The 18,265-nt window shown below is 43.7% G+C and overlaps 1 protein-coding gene across 2 annotated transcripts in view; it reads right to left on the bottom strand.

The window, feature by feature from the left end:
* The window catches only part of LOC133462783 (formin-1-like), a 58,628-nt gene that overhangs the window by 23,912 nt on the left and 16,451 nt on the right, over positions 1-18,265 (bottom strand). For both annotated transcript variants that reach the window (XM_061744223.1, XM_061744224.1), the window contains 4 exons: positions 13,707-13,768; positions 11,523-12,232; positions 9,654-9,795; positions 1,957-2,044 (listed from right to left, as the gene is read on the bottom strand). In XM_061744223.1, the coding sequence (XP_061600207.1) occupies positions 1,957-2,044; positions 9,654-9,795; positions 11,523-12,232; positions 13,707-13,768 (1,002 nt within the window). The remainder of the gene's footprint in view (positions 1-1,956; positions 2,045-9,653; positions 9,796-11,522; positions 12,233-13,706; positions 13,769-18,265) is intronic.

Raw genomic sequence — 18,265 nt, 5'->3', positions numbered from 1 at the left:
GATCCTGGATCAGCTGACAGCTGTCTGGTCGGTGTCAGCTAAGAAGCGCTGCACGCCGAGCTCTGCTCTTAAATCAGACACTTGGTGTGACAAACAAATAAAAAAAGAAAGAAGAAAGAAAACCTCAAAAGGCCTTTACAGGACTTCTAAAAGAACAGCAACAACAAAACCCACTCTGTAGACACTTGTTATTCACAGATATACAAGTCAAAATCAAAGTCAGTGAACGTGTCATACAACACATTCTTCTAATACATAAACCATCACACTGATATGAAAAACGTGCTATTACTGATATCAATACAGTGACACGCAATCATTTCAGCAATCAAATCTTCCCAATCGCACCCTGATGTGCAACCTAACAAGCTAACCAAACTGCATTCTGGTTTGCACCTGGTCTGTATCAGAAAAGCTGTCAATGTGGTCCCCTGATCAGAGAAGAAACGCTGGAGGTCCATTTCCTACATCTTATTAGAGTGGATTATTCAGTCCCTCAGCCATGCAGCCGTCAATCACACACCAAAGGGGGGCCTGGCCCTGTGTGCACAGAAGCACTCTGATCCGAGGGGAGCCGGATATCTCTCCACAGCGACAGATCAAAGCCTGCCTGCCAACGGCCTCACACCCTCTCCTTCCACTTTTCACTCCTCTGTGTGTGTGTGTGTGTGTGTGTGTGTGTGTGTGAGAGAGGTGAGGTGCTGTGTATGTGTGTGTCTGTGTAAAGGTGGGGGGGGGTTGCCCTTGAACCATGGTGGCCCTTGAGGTCCCCCAGTCACTTCAACGGGTGCCTTTGACCCCCTCTCTCCTAACCAGAGCGCTGCCTTCCCTTCAGCCCCCCCCACCGCTCTCGTAGCTGTAATTACATTACATGTACCATGTCCTTTTAATTTGGCAACAAAGGGGAGGCAAAGCGGCAGGGCCGGCCTTTAGAAGTGCTTTTCAAGGTGCTGTCCTTTATTGTGAAATTCAAATTGTCCATTTCACATACACCTCCCATTAAGGCCCAAGGAAGCAGCCTCATGCTGGGTGGGAACAGGCCTCTTTACCAAGCCACCTCCACAAACTGACACTGGAACAGACAGAAAGGCACTGAAGGGGAAAAGGTGGGGTGGGGGAGAGAGAAAAAAAAAAAAAAAAAATCTAAACAAGATGGTTGCACTGGTGTATGTGCTTTTTTGGCCTGCGTTAGAGGCAGTTTTATGTGGTAACACAGTGTCTGCTAACTGTGGAAGGTGGTTTTGTACATGCTTAGATCATTAGTGGGGTGTCAGTCCCATTAGGCTTGTGGAAACCGTCACTGGCTACAATAAACAGATCTGCTGGCCGCATGCTCAGACTAGCAGGCGGCAGGCACTCTCCACCACAGTCCCAGGACGGGACTAATTCCTGGCCCATCTACGATGTCCCCAACACACACACTCACACACACACTCACACTGCGCGTTTACGCACCCGCGAGGCCGCATGCGCGCGTGCCTGCATTTTCCACTGAGGAACCAAGCGTGCAATCAATCTGTGCAGCTCTTCGAATTAAGGAGATGGCAATTTGATCTTAACCAGCACAGAAGGCCTGACAGAAAAAGCTGGAAAGCTGCTTTCATCCCTCTGTCCCATCTCTTGTTTTGACTAATTGAGGCATTTTCCTTCCCAACTGTGGCAACTGGAAAAACCATCCCAGTTCCACTCCAGTCCCGAGCGATTCCAAAAGAAGTATCTAAAGTTACAAATTAACTTGTCAAAGGGGGTAGGAATTTATCCTCCGCCGCATAGCTCACGATCTCATCTCTAAAAATAACTCCATATGCGTTTCATCAGGAGTCATCCTCAGTTTATTGTCAGACAGGAAAGCAAATTTAAGCCGTTGCTGCGCAAAGTAAATCAGATTCTTGAAGGTGAAGATAATGCTCCCAGGCTTCTAATGATGCCGAACATATTGGGGGCTGTGTTGCTCACCTTGCTGGATGTCCTTCATCTCCAGGTGCAGACTGGATATGAGGATCCCAACTGTCTGCGAACGCTTTCCGTCCAGCAGCTTGATGATCTAGAAAAACAGATGTAATTCATCGTGTTGAGAACAAGCCGCACGATATGTGCAACAGTTAGAAACACTCAGTGCAACACATGAATGCACTCTACTCGCTCTGCCGAAGGCAGAAACTTCAAATTACAACGAATAAAGTTGCTTCATCTGAGACGCATGCATTAAACACTGAGGAAGAGTGAATAAAAAGCTCATTTAAGTAATGAGAGGATGGTAAAAAATTATATTGTCTCTTTTGAAGCCGTGGAAACAGACATCAGATGATGAGCCACTTAGTCTCAGCAGAACTGTGAATCACTGGATTTACTCTGATGACCAAAGTTATAAAGGCTCTCTCTGCTGTAACCCATCATAGTGACAAACACACACACACACACACAGCTGTGACCCACTTCAGAAATGAATAAATACATTTACACACAAGAAAAAGCACCACATCTAGTTTAGAAAAGCACACGTGTGACATAATCACAAATATCAAGTGGCAGTGAAAGTACAAAGGCAACAGTGGCTCCATAAAAGGACAGTCTCGAAGAGCACGGTGACGAGAAGAAGTAAGGTTTTTATAACAAACTATAAATTCACAGGATTTTTATTTGTGCCTACACATGGTCACAATTACTAATGACCGAATTAGCCGTAAAGCCAGAGAAAGTTTTGGCAAGGTAAAGCCCTGCTCTAAAAGTTAATGCGTCGGGCTTCTTCATTAGGTATTATGGCGTTTGTCCAGTGGGAGCTGCAGAGCAGGAGCCTTTAGAAGTGGGTATAGCGTTACAGGGCGTTAGTGGGTGCCATGCTGCTTCCAGCTCGTTTACCTGGATGGCTGGGGATCTCCCACTCTGGGGACTTGAGACAGCCGAGGACCAGGCTTTCCCCAACACCTCTAATTAAGCGCTCTGGATGGGCCGCACTAAAAGCGACACGCAGGAAACCCGTCCCGCTCACGGCGGCTGCAGGACTCGCCAATTAGCCTGAACAGTTAAGTTAATGAGGAAAGACAACTGATGTTGGATGCTTGCTCTCAGACAGGCTTTGGGGAGGTGGAGGCAGCGGGGCGATGCTGATGCTGAGGCAGCCGGACACCGAGAGCCGATGGCTCCCTCCTCTGGAGGAACCAAGAACTGAAGGCCGCCTTTCACCTGAAACTGGTTTTGGAACGCTCGAATAAAGACAGACCGAGCTAAGCGGGCTGAGAAAATAAATACAGTGATGGAAGTAGAGAGTGGGAGCGTCGGAGCTCTGAGCCGAAGCAGGTGGCTGATGTTAAGCGGTGCGGGATGCAGAATCAAAGCAGAGCAGATAGTTTACACTGGCCGAGCGGCCGGCCCGCCGCTGGCCGGCTCTCCGACCTCACAATCACTGTGGAACCATCCCAGCAGATGTTACAATAACAACTGAATCAAGCCTTCCCACCAATACTTACTCCGGTGTTAATCTTGCGCTCACGTCATAGCCACGACTTCAAATATGTCTTTAATAAACGGATTGCTCATAAATGATAAACTGGATAAAACTACTGTTTGTTTAAGGAGATCTGCCTCGTATAAACTGGATCCAGCTTTGATTTATGTGTGTATAGGAAGTTGTGTTTACTGATGCGCATATTTGCACACAGACGAGCTCCACAGCATGTTTAGCTGGAAGGATTTCTTCATCTCCATCCAGCTCTCATCCTTAAAGAATGCCTCGACATGCCCATCCGTGCCCCCCCCCTCCCCTCCAACTCTGATAGGTGCCCCGTCTTCATTTCTTCTCCGAGTCAGTGGAGGGACACATGCATGCAATTACAACCCCGGTCCGGTCCGGTCCGGTGCGGTCTGCTCTGGTGGGAGAGCTCTCCTCCATGTCATCTCCGCGGCTTTGATATGTTAATCAGCGCAGAGCGATGGGCTCCAGAGTAAACAAAACCTTTGATTTTTTCGTTGGCACACATGATAAAGATTAACTCGCTCACGTAGGCATGGGCTGCATCCCCCGAGTTTTTACTTTTGGTGTGTGGAGTTGTCGGAAAGCGGGGAAATGGCTCATCTGCATAATGCACACACGCATTCCATTCCCACCCACTCATCTCCTCTTGCCGCGCGGAGCCCCGGGCCGTAGCGTGAGCACGATCTGGCAACACTTTCTGAGCAAGTGCATAATGACTTGTGGGGATGTGCTGTCAACACACACACACACACACACACACCCACGCGTGCACACACACACACACAGTAAAACATACACATGTCCATGCATAGGCAAACAAACTAAAACAAGGAAACACACACAAGAGGTGACTGAAACACACGCTCCTAATCCAGACAAAAACACAGATTCTCTGGCAACATCAGACCGCGAGGGGTGTGTCGACAGAGACGAGAGGCAGGGAGTCTGGCTGCGAGGCGACTGGTATTGGTGTTCACACAGAAGGACACACACCGCCGTCTGGTTCAGATTCTGCAGAGCAAAACATGTTGAGAAAGCCCGTGGCCTTGGCGCGCGCTCGCTCCACCACTGAAGGGGAAAGGACCACTCAGCACACTTTACATCTAGTTTAATGGTTAAACCCTCAATATTAGCAGGATCGGTTAACACCTGGAAGTAACTAAAACTAAAGACCATTCCCAACGGTCCATCTCCGTGATCCCAGACCTCAGAAGCAGCTAGTACTCGGTCACCCCTCCTACCCGTACCCCCTGCCCTTTCCCCCGTCCTTCCCATGCTGAACTTCTTGGAAGTCCTCATCAGCTGGTGATTCAGATCATTTCTCTCCTTTCCACTCAGAATATAAACTTTCAAGGATTAAAAAATGATCACGTAAACAAGTCTCTCTTACTTTGACAAGCTTTCCAGGAAGTTGAACTTCTGAGCTGGCTGAAAAAAAACCCCCCAAAAAAACAACCATGCCGTCATGAACTCTATTTTTCTCTTTAATCCTCAAATAACATTTTGGGATAACATTTACTTCACAATTAAAAACGCTGTAATAATCACAGGAAAACTGTAAAGACCCTTTTTCTTAAATTGGCCACTACAAAAGCAGAGCAGCATGGATCGCCAATATCCTTTAAAAGGAACCCTGGCTATTAAGACATGTAGGTCTTAAAAGATAAATGTTGGTATCAATTATAACAATGTGATATAAAAAAACCTTTTTGATGTCTTCGTTTTTATAAAATTTGAAAATATAATTTAACTCGTAGGTCGCCATTGTTGTTTACACCGCAATGCATTCTGGGTAGTGACGTCAGACGGTGGCACATGCTGGCCCCCGTACACTGCTTTGACTGCTCAACGAGATAATCCAGAGGATAAACATGTCATCTGTTCAGCCATTTCAATTTGAACCCGAGAACAAGGTCGAGGAGGAGGACAACACTGAAAACATATCTCAAAACGAGCCAAATGAAGACCAAAAAAGACGGGATGAGGCGAGAGTGGGACAAAATCCCAGCAACTGCATCAACTGCGTAGCCAGGGTTCCTTTTAAAGCAGATTTTAGCCTGGCTTCAGACTGACCATAGCGCTGAGACGGCACTGATTACGGCCTTAAATCATATTTATTTGAATGTCAGTTGGGTTACAACCAACTAATTAGGCTAACTGGCAAAAGATCAGTTGTGTGACTTTGTATAAAAAGAGCATCTTGAAAAAAAAATGCCACCACAGATTTTAAAACTATTTCAAAACCCTGTTCCTTGGTCTTAAATAGTGAAGACTTTGAATAACTCATAATCTAAAATAGATAATATTATCAAAAGTTCTGGGGAATAAATCCTTGCGCAAAAATGACAAGGCATGTTTGCATGTTCTCGTGGGTACTCTCCGGTTACTCCGGCTTCCTCCCACAGTCCAAAAACATGTATGTTAGGTAGGGTTGCCACCCGTCCCGTAAAATACGGAAGGATAGGCTCCAGCAGACCCCCGTCACCCTGTACAGGGTTAAACAGGTACAAAAAAAATAAAAATGGATGGCTGGATGGATGCCTCGTCTTCTGGTTTGAGGAGAAGACAGACCTTCCAGCTCCGTCAAAAGCCTGCATCTCTGATGCAAGGTGCATTAGTGTCGACGAAGCGCACAGCCTGCACATCTGGAAAGGTAACGTTGATGTTTTATATGCAGGTTCTTCTTCAGGGAAGGCTTTGCATCCTTCAGTAAGCCCATGCTAATCCACACACTTTACTCATTACAAAAGCATAGCTTCAAAGTAAAAGAGTGGCGTCTGGACCGTCGGCAAAGTTAAAACATTTGGAACATCATGAAATAGAAAATACAAAAAAGAAGACCCACGTCTCGTCAGCAGCTCAAATCCAATGTCAGTCAAGCCTGGGAAAACGTTTCCCTTCCAAAACTCCAGCAACTGGACTCCAGACGTACATGGACTATTCTCGAAAGAAACGCGGACGCCTTTGCTACACACTGGTAAATACCACCCTTTTTCGTTAAATGTACTTTCTTTTTTTCGTAAAATGATACATATTGTTAATTTAAACCCTGGTTACGTTTGTTTAGGTTCTATTGTGAATAAAACATGACCATGTCCACAACAGTAGTGATGCTCCGGCTGATCCGGACTGAGCGGTCACATGCAGTGATAGTCAGACAAAAATATGCACAATGATATTCAGATCGGGTTTCGGTCGGGCTGGTTGGAAGAATTATTCCACTTTGATTGAAATTAATATTTTAACACAATTACAGCATATAGAAATGCAAACACTATAAAAATCATCAATACTACGACATCCTTGCAGCACGAGCTTTCCCCACGGTGAGCGTGACAAAAGGCAAGCGTAGGAGACGGTCGGGAAAAAGTTGAAGACGCGAGAATTGAAAACAAAAAAATACACATATTTGTTGGTCTGATGGATCATCAGTGTTTGAACATTTAGGTTGAGACCGACCATGAATATTCCTAGTGCAAGGGCTCTTTTCTTTTCTTTTAAAATCAAATATCAGTAACAGCAACAATATGTTTCAAATATATCCAAGAATTTGTCACGGATGGGAAGGCCCTTTTTTAGTCTAGGCCAGTGGTCCTCAACCTTTTTTCAGTGATGTTCCCCCTGTGAAATATTTTTTCAGCCAGGTACCCCCTAACCAGCGCAAAGCACTTTTGGTTGTAAAAAAAAAAAAGACCTAAAACAGCACTGTGCCATCAGTAACTGATTTATTAAACATAAAAATATTGCTGCTACGCTTCAACCACGACTCCATTGTTGGTCCAAGGGATTGACAGGTGAAGCCAGGTGGCATTTGACAGGTTAGGTGGAACCATCCTGGTGTGGGGGATACTCTGGATAATAAGTTGAATAGCCTACTCCTGAAGATAAAATTCATTTTATGAATTTAGACTTATATTTTCCTCAATTATTTATGAAATAATTATTTTTAAAGGATTTTTGCATGGATGCTACTTTTTAAATATATGCATATTTTAAAATCTCACGTACCCCCTGGAGTGTCTTCACGTACACCCAGGGGTACGCGTACCCCCATTTGAGAACCACTGGTCTAGGCAATAGTCTGTAGCCCTAATAACACCGGAGCAGGATGTCATGTCATAACATGAACACTTGTATTTGCTGCTCATATAAATATTAAGGCAATGATGCATCAAGAGCTTACCTTTATTCATTGTATTTTTGAAAGAAAAAGACTGCAGGTCATGTATTATTTTGTGTTTATCAAAATTTGCAGTTCCAGTTGCGGTCAGGTTGGCTGAAAACGTTGGGCGATCGCGGGTCATTTCTACACCTACCCACGCGTCATGGTACCACAGCTATGCAGATGATACTCTTATCTACGTAGCTCTTTCACCAAACAACTATGGTGATTTAGACTTCCTCTGTCAGCGAATAGAGCGAGTGAAAAGCCGGATGCTCCTAATTTAGTTCTGATCTCCTTGTGGTTCAGAAATCACAGGTCCAAACAAGATTCGGAGCAGCTCACCCATGCCTTTACCTTCATCAGACTGACCACTATAATGTTCTGGTGAGCGTTATTTCCAAAAAGAGACTTTTAGAGAGCTTCCGCTCATTGAGAAGGATGCTGACGGGGATCTAACTAAAACCAGGGCCAATGAGCTGTTCTTAAGTCTTGACACTGACTAAGAGGTAAATATGGAACTGGCAGGTCCACAAATTGGTCATGAATATGGATACATTTCTGATCCTCTTGTTGACAATGTAGGCTAATCAGCTCGTAAAACATCTATTAGGAACCAAACAGAAGGAAAATGCGTCCAATAAACTTCCTCTTGGTATTAAATATTCTCCAGCACCTACTTTTAAAGTTAAACTGAAAGCTTTTCTTTCCTTTGCTGAATTACATTTTTGCTCCAACTATTCCTGCACTCTGTCATGTGTCACCTACTGTATTCTGATCTTTGTGTACGTCTTGATCCATGTATTTGTATCATGTTTTTTATTGTTCCATATTCCAATTATCTGATCTTCTTTTGTCTTCATGGATTTTATCTTTTCTTTCACTGTTCTTTGTCTCCAATGTTCTGATGCAAACCTTAGCACATAAAAAGCTCTTCAAACTGTCTCTGTGTTTGAAACGTGCTTCATAAATAAACTCTTCCTTGCCTAAACAGAGATAACAACCCTGGCCAGTGCGTCATAGAGATCATTTTTAAAAACAAAATGTTAGACTACTGGATATGGACTCTTCTGAGATATGATTTTCTTCTAGTAGTAGTTGCCGTTCGAGTGGTCAAACGTCCTCCAGGCTGATGTAAGCAAAGACAAGAGACAGTCGTCTGAGTTGGATCAAATATTTGAGTGACCAGACTGAGTAGAGAGCTGTTGGGATGTAGAGCAGGGACAGAAAAACACACACACACACACACACACACGCACACACACACACGCACGGACACAGACATACAGACACATACACCCTGTGACCCCCCCTGGAGCACAGTGGAGCCTTTGCAAATTGATCAGAATAGGGGATGTCTATGGATTGAGTGGGGGGAGTCTGGGGCAGTGGCCGATTTTCAACCGCCTGGACGCCACGGTGAAGACCAAGAGGCAGCTGGACGCTGACGCAGCGCAGGCTGCACAAGAAGTGCCGAGTTGCAGCATTTTAAAGGTAATCAACAAGTGAGTCTGAGTGTTTGGTGGGTTGGAAGGAACAGTGGATCAATCTGGCAGAAAGCACAGAATTGATAATTTTTCCTGTACTTGCTCCATATTGACAAAAGCTTGCATTAAAAGAAGACAAAAAAAATGTGAAGACTTTTCTGTAACACATTTCTGCAAAAGAGCAAACACACACACATGTGGGAGTGAACTTGAAAGACCGGGTTTTGCCAGCAAGTGCGAGACCTGGCAACCGCAGGCCGTCTGGAGGAAGATCTGATGAGACTCACAATCCATTTCTTCACTGTTTGATACACGTTTGCGGGAGTCCTGATTGAAGATACCGGCACACAAAAAGCCTCCGTCGAACAAAACTAAACAAAGGAGCACGACTCCAATCGACAAACTGTACGGAGCAACCTCTATCAAGGAAGTTAAGAGAGAAATGACGGCAACTAAAATGAAAGAAAAGCCCCGAAACCAACAACAAAATAAACAAAAATAACAGTTCTCTGTAAAAGCCGGCTGACTTTACCTTCTTAGTTTTGGTTTTCTTTTCAAAGGTGTCTGACAGGGGCTTCTTTTTCTGCTGCAGTGTGGCTTTGGAGAAAAGATCCTCAAATTCATTGGTGTTGACAATGTCAGGCTCCTTCAAAGACCCCCACAGCGTGTTGTTACTACAAAAGAAAGTCATACACACAAATATATATTAACACAAAACGGATGCATCAAAGCTTTTTTTTTTTTTTTCACAGCAGCTTAGATGGAAGGCCAAAACAAAGGGGGTTGCGGGAGCTCGACAAACGGAGCGCTCTATTCGTGGAAGTTTATTTGATGCGTATCGACCTGTTTTCCATTTTGCAGCGCGACAAAAACTTGGCAGGAATTCCTGCAATCTCGACTTTCAAACGCACTGTTTATGAGCGAGGTGATAAAATAACAAACGCTTAAGGAACACGCTTGTTTCTGTAATATAGGGCCATTTCCCGCAAGGACAAAAATAAGGGGAGGCAAAAGCCGTGTCTCTGAAGTTGCTGAGTAACGTGGAAAAAAAACAAACAGAGGCAGAAACAAGAACATGGGGGAGGTGGGGGGCTAAAGTCGAGAGGATGTTCAACAATTTGCTGGTACAAACACATCTTCGGTCCAGGCATCTGGCTGGGCTTTCCCTCCCAAAGTCTGTTTAACAAATGGTCATTAACGGCCCACTCAACAGGCTTGAAATCAAATAAACTAAACCCAAACAAAGGCTCTGGAATGATGATGTCCATGATTTCCTCTTATCTTTTTTCACACTTTGCAGTTCCTCTGGCAGGTCATTGTTTAGTGACCTTACAGCTCATCTGTCAAGACTCATTTACACGGGGAAAAAAAAAAAAGGCAGCCCAGACATAACAATCTAACGCAAGAGCTCGTGACGTTTTCAATGCCAAAACGATTAAGTGAAGTGCTGCAGCGGGTCCATTAGGGTCATGTAAACCAACGCAGTGTTCCTCCCGTTGCAGCAGGGAGACAAGGCTGAGCCGGGGAGGCAGAGAAGGCTTTCTGCTGAGAACATGGTGATATTGAGAGAAAAAAGTAAAATCTTTGATTAAGCTTTTACTCAAGTCCCTCAGCTCCGAGAGCTACGGCCCAGGAAACTGGCCTGGAAAAGAAAAATTACATCCAAATCCACTGAAAGATTTTGGTGGCTTTGTAACTGGCTGGATTATGACTGTAATTTAATTCAAATCAACCCCTCAAAATTCAACATATGCAGCTTCCCCCAAAAAAGAAGAAAAAAAAAAGAAGAAAAAAAGCCTCTCCTTCACGATGCAAACTGTACTTTGTGTTCCAGCTTATACTCAGACATCCCGGCATCATTTCCACCCTTTCACTGCCCTCCCTCATAACTCAGACTCTCACGCCATTAACGCAGATCACACAGCTGATCCAGATATAGTTAAACATCTGACCCATTTAACGTGCCTTAACTTGGCCCTTTAGAGTTTAATTTATAGCTGACATGAAACTGCTGATGTGTAGTCGGTCTGTCCTCCAGCACTGGCGAGAAGCACAGCTCGGCTTCCTCCACTAAGCCAGCCATGGAAATACAAGGCCATAAAGCTGGAGGCCTGGCACTCGCAGGCAACGACCACAGCCACTGTAAATGGTCTGGATAATCCACTTTTCTCTTTTGTAAAAGAACCTCAACGGGGCCTTAAGTTGAGGTTAAATTGCGGCGCAGGCAGCGAATGTGTGTTTGATCCCATTAACCTGCAGCCAAGAAGCTTCAGGCTTCGTTGGGTGACGTCGAAAATCTGTCAGCCTTGGCTGCTGGTTCTGAGGTAGAAACAGAACGTATAATTCGAGAGCATCAAAAGACGTTGACGTTGCAGAGTTTTCTGCAGCGACTGGTACGTACTTGTTGTCGTGTATCTGGATCCTGGTCCAGTACAGGGGCTTCATGGGGCAGGCGGGCTCGATGGCGAGCTTCCTCGGGGCCGTATCCACTTTCAGGCCGAATCCACCCATGGGGGGAGGAGGAGGGGGGCCGCCGCCTGGAGGAGGAGGAGGGGGAGGAGGTGGACAAGCTCCAGGTAGGCCAGGTGGAGGAGGTGGAGGTGGCGGCGGTGGTGGAGCCATTCCTGGCAGTGGAGGTGGAGGTGGAGGTGGTGGCGGCGGCGGTAGTCCGGCGTGGCCTGGTAAAGGCGGAGGAGGAGGGGGTGGGGGTGGTCCTGAGTGGCCTGGTGGGGGGAGGGGAGGTGGAGGAGGTGGTGGCGGGGGCGGGGGCGGTCCAGGAGGACCAGGGGCCGTCTCAGCTTTGAGAGTCAGTCCGATGGAGTCCAAGTTGAGCTTCTTGGGCGGGTTCTGGCCGGGGCTTTGGGCGCCGTGGCCCCCGTCCCCCTCGGGGCTCCTGATGAAGGTGTCCCGGTCCGTCTGGATGCCCACGGTGCGGTACGTCCTCTGAGCCAGGTCGTCCCACGTGGACACGGCCACGTCGCGGACCTCAGCGCTCTCCGGGCCCTTGCTGGGCCGCTTATCCGTCTGCAGCTTGGCGATGACGGCCTCCAGGCTCGAAGTGGAGACGGCGTGCTCGCCGCGCAGCTGGAAGATCCTGACCTCATAGTCAGCCTGTGGAGGGGAAAAGGACCGGTGTAAAAATGTTTTCATGTGCATTATTATTCATCTGAGGAGTTATTTACTAAACAGTAACAGGGATGGTTGTCATTTTCTCTAATCTGCATCTCTTACAGTAAAATCCGATGCTCAAGTGTTCCATGTGACTTTAGCAGCAGTGAAAAACAAACCAACCTGAGCGTAGTATTCATTCGCAATAAAGAGGATGTTATCTGGAAATAAATCTTTTCCTTCTGAACTCTTTTCATTTTAGGATCAGAAAATAGATGGTGGTCCCCTCCTTTCTCAAGAGCTGACTGCTAGGCCTGTGTTGGAAAAAAAGATAAATCGATTCTCTGATTCTAAATCGATTCTCATAATAATTACTGAAAATCGATTCGTATGTCTAAAGATCTTCTTTTTTTTTATCATTATACTTTCGCCCGGTGAACTTTAAGCCCAGTAGTCGCATCATTTAATTCATACATGCATGTGGTGTGAAACTATCGAACAATGAACATGGTCAAGTTTAATAGTAGTATTAATATGTTGCATAACAACACAGTCATGTAATTCAGTTAACAGCTCAAAAAACATTTTTAATAACACTAACCCAAATCAATATCAGATTGAATTAAAATGACTCATGATAATCGATTCTGAATCTTAAGAATCGGAATCGAATCGATTCTTGACATGTCAAACACCTGAGAAGCAAAGCTCTTGATGTCACCGTGTGAGCGAGGAAGGCACGCAGCCCATAATTAGAGTCAAAGCTGGAATCAACTTTAAGATATGAGGTAGAACCGGAGAAGCAATCCCTGGGAGTTTTTTTCATATCACTTTTTTAAAGCCCAATTCAGTCTCCAGACTCTTATTTTATTTATGTATTATTTATCTACATATTTAAAATCAAACATATGATGAAACCAAAATGCTAAAAAAAAAACAATAACACACAGATAAGGCTAAGGACATTATCTAATCAGGAAATATAGACTTTTCAAGTGGTTTAATTGTTAGATTTTTATATTTTGGTCGAATGCAGTCATTTTTTTCATCGCAGTAATATGAGAGTTTAACTACATTTCATTTCATTTGCAATTCTCCTCTCATGTACTGATCCAAGTTGAATTATAGCCCTGTCTAATGAATGTAATGTTCCCCTTTTTTAAAAGAAAAAAAAACAAACAAAAAAATCCCAAAACAAAGTAATATCTGTAAAGTTACAATTCTGTGCCTGAACTTTGCACTACTGGAGCTCCTTCATCAGCTCCTTCACCTGCACTTTATATGTGCGCTGAGCGCCACCCTGTGGCCACAGCCACCAGTTGCAACTTTGATGTTCAGGTCAATCAAAAAAAAAGGACTCCTTTAGTCTTCTTTTCTATTCTTCATACTTCCTTCTTTACTTTTATTTTTGAAGCTCTGCAACGAGTCTATGCTGAGAAAAACAGCAGGCGATCCAAAGCTGCTACAGTCAACTTACGTGCATCTTTTCCAGATCTTCTTTGCACTTTCTCTTGAGCTGCAGGAGAGCGGCCTGGTGCTCTGGAAAACAACCCAAAGCAAGACAATTGTATGAGAACACAAGCTCGCTCTGCAGACACCACCGATTGACTCCATATACACTTGATATACAATGGAGCAAGTGTTTTCAGTTTTCAGTTCATCACAACTCATCAGTAGTGTTTTGCACTTGTATGGTTTCACACATGCAAAAAAGATATGTTTCCACACATCATTTTGTGAAATATTCATCTACTATTGAGTTGCTGTGCAGTGTCGGAGGGACGTCATCAACCTGTCTTCAATGGTTAATGCTGCAGAGCGTTGGGTCGCCGTGAGTGCAGGCAAAGTCACAACTAAACCAACCAGTTTTTAAATTACACTCCGAGCTGAATGGAAACAAAACCATTTGTAAAGGTCAAAGCACCAACCAGAAATGCTGATCTGTTGGTGTAAATTGTTTTTCACAAGGAAAGTAAGATTTAATCCAAAACAAATCAACGCTAATTTTGAGAGTTGATAAAACAGATTAGCACAGTATCAACCGGCTTATATTTCAATAACTACATCAGAGATTTGCAGTGTCTTTTAACAAGTATTTTTACATGATAACAACAATAATAAGATCACATATCTGCAATAACATTATGCCATCAACAACATCTGAGAGATGTCATCATGTCCCTGTCTGTTTTCATCTTTGGAAAACTTCTGCTTATCATTTGTGCCATTTGCAGTGCACGTCAGGGTTTGTATGCATTGTGTACATTTGCAACACGTATGTGATATTTGTATTCTTAATGCAACCATTTTTCCTGTGTGCATTGGTTCATGTTGTCTATTGCGACCCCTGTGTGCATCCTGAGGATTTGACAGTATAAACGTGTCTCTCATTTTTGCATCCAACACTGTTCACTTCCATTTACGATAAAAACTTACAGACTGTCCATCTTCTCATGTGATCCTGTTAGAAACAGACGCCCCAGGGCAGACTATACGGGCAGTTTCAGAAGATGATTAATGTCGTGCTCTCGTAATGATTATTGCAAGTCAAAAGGTTTAAAAAAAAAAAAATCTACTTTCAGATGTATTCTTAATAACCACCATGCAAGTAACGCAAACGAGAATGTAGGGTCAGAGGATCGTGCTCCCTTAAGTCTTTATGGCACACAATCTCTGCTTTCCACCTTCGACACATGGAGCAGAGATCACTGAACAAATCCACATTAGCTCATCTTAATCTATTCTCCTGAAAATCTGCACCACAGGGAACATGCAGCTGCTGCTGCACCACTGTATGTTTAGATACACAAGACCCAGAGCATGAAAGAAAAGCTTTTAACGTGGTAATTCAATCTACCGTGTGGTTGTAGTCCATTTGTGTGCATTATAGCCCCAGAATACAAGACTGGCCAGAGAAACTGATTCCATTAAATGTTTTCTCCCGCTAACACCATCAAGGGCCACGCTGTCGTGCCATGAAGCAGGAACCTTTACGGACGCAAGGCGCTCTAAAATATATTCTATTCATTCTGATTCAAAGACATTCAAAAGGAAGAAATGCTACCATTTTATGAAAAATATTAGCGCCATGCCTCGAAAATTGTTGTTACATGATCAACTGAACTCCGTAAAAGTAAGTAGCACTAAAAAAAAAAAAAAAAACCATCAGGAGGAACAGTTGCAAATGATCAGATGATTTGACAGGAATGGGTGACAGGAATGGGTATAAAGAGCCTCTCAGATGTGAAGATAGGCAGAGGCTCACCAATCTGCAAAAAACTGTGGCCACAAAATGTGAACGCATTTCAGACTAATATCTCTTGGAGTTAAATTTGTTCAAACAGAATTTGCGATCAACTAAAATGCTTAATATCATCTGGAAGAATCTGGAAAAATCTCTCACAATTAGTGCTGGATACAAAGGATGCAAAATAGTTAGAGAGATTAATTATCGGTCAATACGAGAGGAAAAGGATGTCATTTTTAAACCCAATAAATAGCAGTGATAAATCAATGATAATCAATTAAATAGATTGCAGTTGGGAACCACCTTTAAAACAGTTCATGTTGTGGTCATTATGTCATCTGCTGACCCTTACTGGCAGGACCAAAGTGTGGCTCTGTGTCTGCCTGACTGGAAACGAGTGCTAGCAGCACAACGCTGGAGCTAACGCGCCAGACTTGTTCTTTTTCTGGAGGGCAGCAGCGTCGTCACTGCTCCTGCTTTCAAAGCACGTTCAGCGAGGAGTCAGAGATGAGTAAAGGAGACGGCAGGTTCGAACACAACCAGTCTTGTTTCTGACCTGAAAGGCTTTCGATGCGTCAAAGCTGAATCAGAAACAATATGAAGCAGCACTTAGCCAGGATTATTGTTCGCTCTTAAGGTCTGTCAAAAGTCCTACAATATTAGGTTTTCATCACTGCATATTTGATGTTTTATTCTCTCGGGTGAACAAATTTGCCATTTATGAGAATATTATATTAAATATGGAAGTATGAACTTATCTGCATCTGCCATTAAAAACCTTTACATTTATCAATTATTACATTGACTTAAAGCAGCACAATGTAACTTTCAGCTTTTGTTGAGTTTGGCAGCTCCTTTGGACAAAAGCGGTAGTGCTTTACCAGAAAGAACACGACGTTTCCCATGAGCACCAACGCGTACTGCCGGAAAACTCCTGTCCCCGTCGCGTGCATTTGATAATGCGCCCTGGTTTTGTTCTACGGCACCTTTTTTCCTGTCACGTTTTTTAGAGGGACTTCGTCATAAATTAGTAGTCCAACATACTTACTGACAAAAAAAAAAAAAATAACCTGTGAATAACTGAATGTTTTGCAGATCAGCCCTGCACAATTTTACAGTTCTCAGGAAAAATAGAAATGTTCTATACATTTTCTTTGCATTGCATTCTTTCTTTCTTCTAGTGCTGTAATTCTATTCAATTGTATTATTATTTTATAAAGTTTCCTTATTGCCAATTACAACATTTTATGATCACTATTATTATTCTGTGTCTGTTGTTGATATAGTCATTCATTTTAGAATTACCAAAACGAATGTGAAAATATTCTAATTTTTATTCTTATTGAACATAGAACTCTACATTTACATTTGTATCATAATAATTCTGTGTCTTGTTTTATCCCCATAAATCCCCATCGCTCGGACATCCCTCCTCGTCTTACAGCTCATGCCAGCGAGTGAACGCCGGTGTCGTTCCAAAAAGTGATTGCCTGCCAGAATCTGATTTCTCCCCTGAAAATGGGTCTTTTTACCTGCTAAAAAATGATTGAAGGCCAAATACAGTCAATGAAAGGTTGTTTCTACCTAAATATGATTTGATCTCATTCTTGAGATTCATAATATAAAACACTAGAGCTCACAGGATTGCTTTGAACTCTTTTACAACACAAAATAGGCATTTTCACCTGCCAAAAATTGATTGAAGGCCAAATACAGTTAATGAAAAGTTGTTTCTGCCTAAATATGACTTGATCTCATTCTTGAGCTTCATAATCTGAAAATCTGACGTTTAAGCGCTATTGCTCAATGGGCTGCTGTGCGCGCTCCCGCGGCCACAAATCAGATTCTGGCACGCAATCACTTTTTGGCACGACACCGGGCCAATGTTTATTGTTGTCCGGGCATTTAGCTTGTTACTCTCCCTCTTTCTTTTTGTTTAGCCTCCTCCAATAAAACTTTTATTTTCTTCTGATTTTTCGCTGCTTCGGCCATGATACCAGCTCTGCGTTCAGCTCAACACCAGCTTCTGCGGAGCTCTGCGCTCCACGCCCCGCCCATTTTCGTCTCGACTACGAATCGGGAAGGAGGGGGAAGTGACATATGCCGTAAAGCAGTCAAAGCCGTAAAAATGTGTAGTTTTTTAGTGTGGAAGGGTTCCTACCATGCTCCTCAAAGTTACATAGTGCCAGTGAGGGCGATACAGACCCCTCAGATCATGACAGAGGTGTCATTAAACCTGTTGGAAGTTGATGTACCATCACAATGACTCTTAATATGATATTAAGGTGGAAAAGTTACATAGTGCTGCTTTAATTTAACCTGATTTTGACGTAAATGTGCACACTATCATGCATCACTAGTGGATACCTGTAATCTTTGGGTCCTCAGGGAGCAGAACAGATGATTCTGTAATGGAAATCCCTGGACACGTTCCCCAACACTTCCAGAAATCACTACAGACACCGTCTGCTCTGCCATCCACAAACCCTGGTTAAAGCTCCGTCATGCACACTGCATCCATGACAAAAACAGCTTGGCTTGGCACTAGAAATGTCCCCGAGCTGAACTGGTATACTTTCAGACCAGGTCCAGACCTTTCACTAACCGAAAACATCTGGCACATCATGAAATAAGAAAACAAAATGACAAGAAAAACCCCTATCCCAACTTTGCTGACATCCAACCCCGTGTTCCAAGCTCTAGAGTGAATAAAATGTGGATTTTTGACATTTGCAAATCATCACGTTGTTTTTTTATTTAGTTGTAAAATGTCTGGGCATCTGAAGAAC

The sequence above is a fragment of the Cololabis saira genome, chromosome 16, assembly GCF_033807715.1.
Source record: "Cololabis saira isolate AMF1-May2022 chromosome 16, fColSai1.1, whole genome shotgun sequence".
In the NCBI taxonomy this organism is placed as follows: Eukaryota; Metazoa; Chordata; class Actinopteri; order Beloniformes; family Belonidae; genus Cololabis; species Cololabis saira.
Note: the sequence above shows the minus strand (reverse complement) of the source record. Positions and strands in the feature narration are given on the sequence as shown.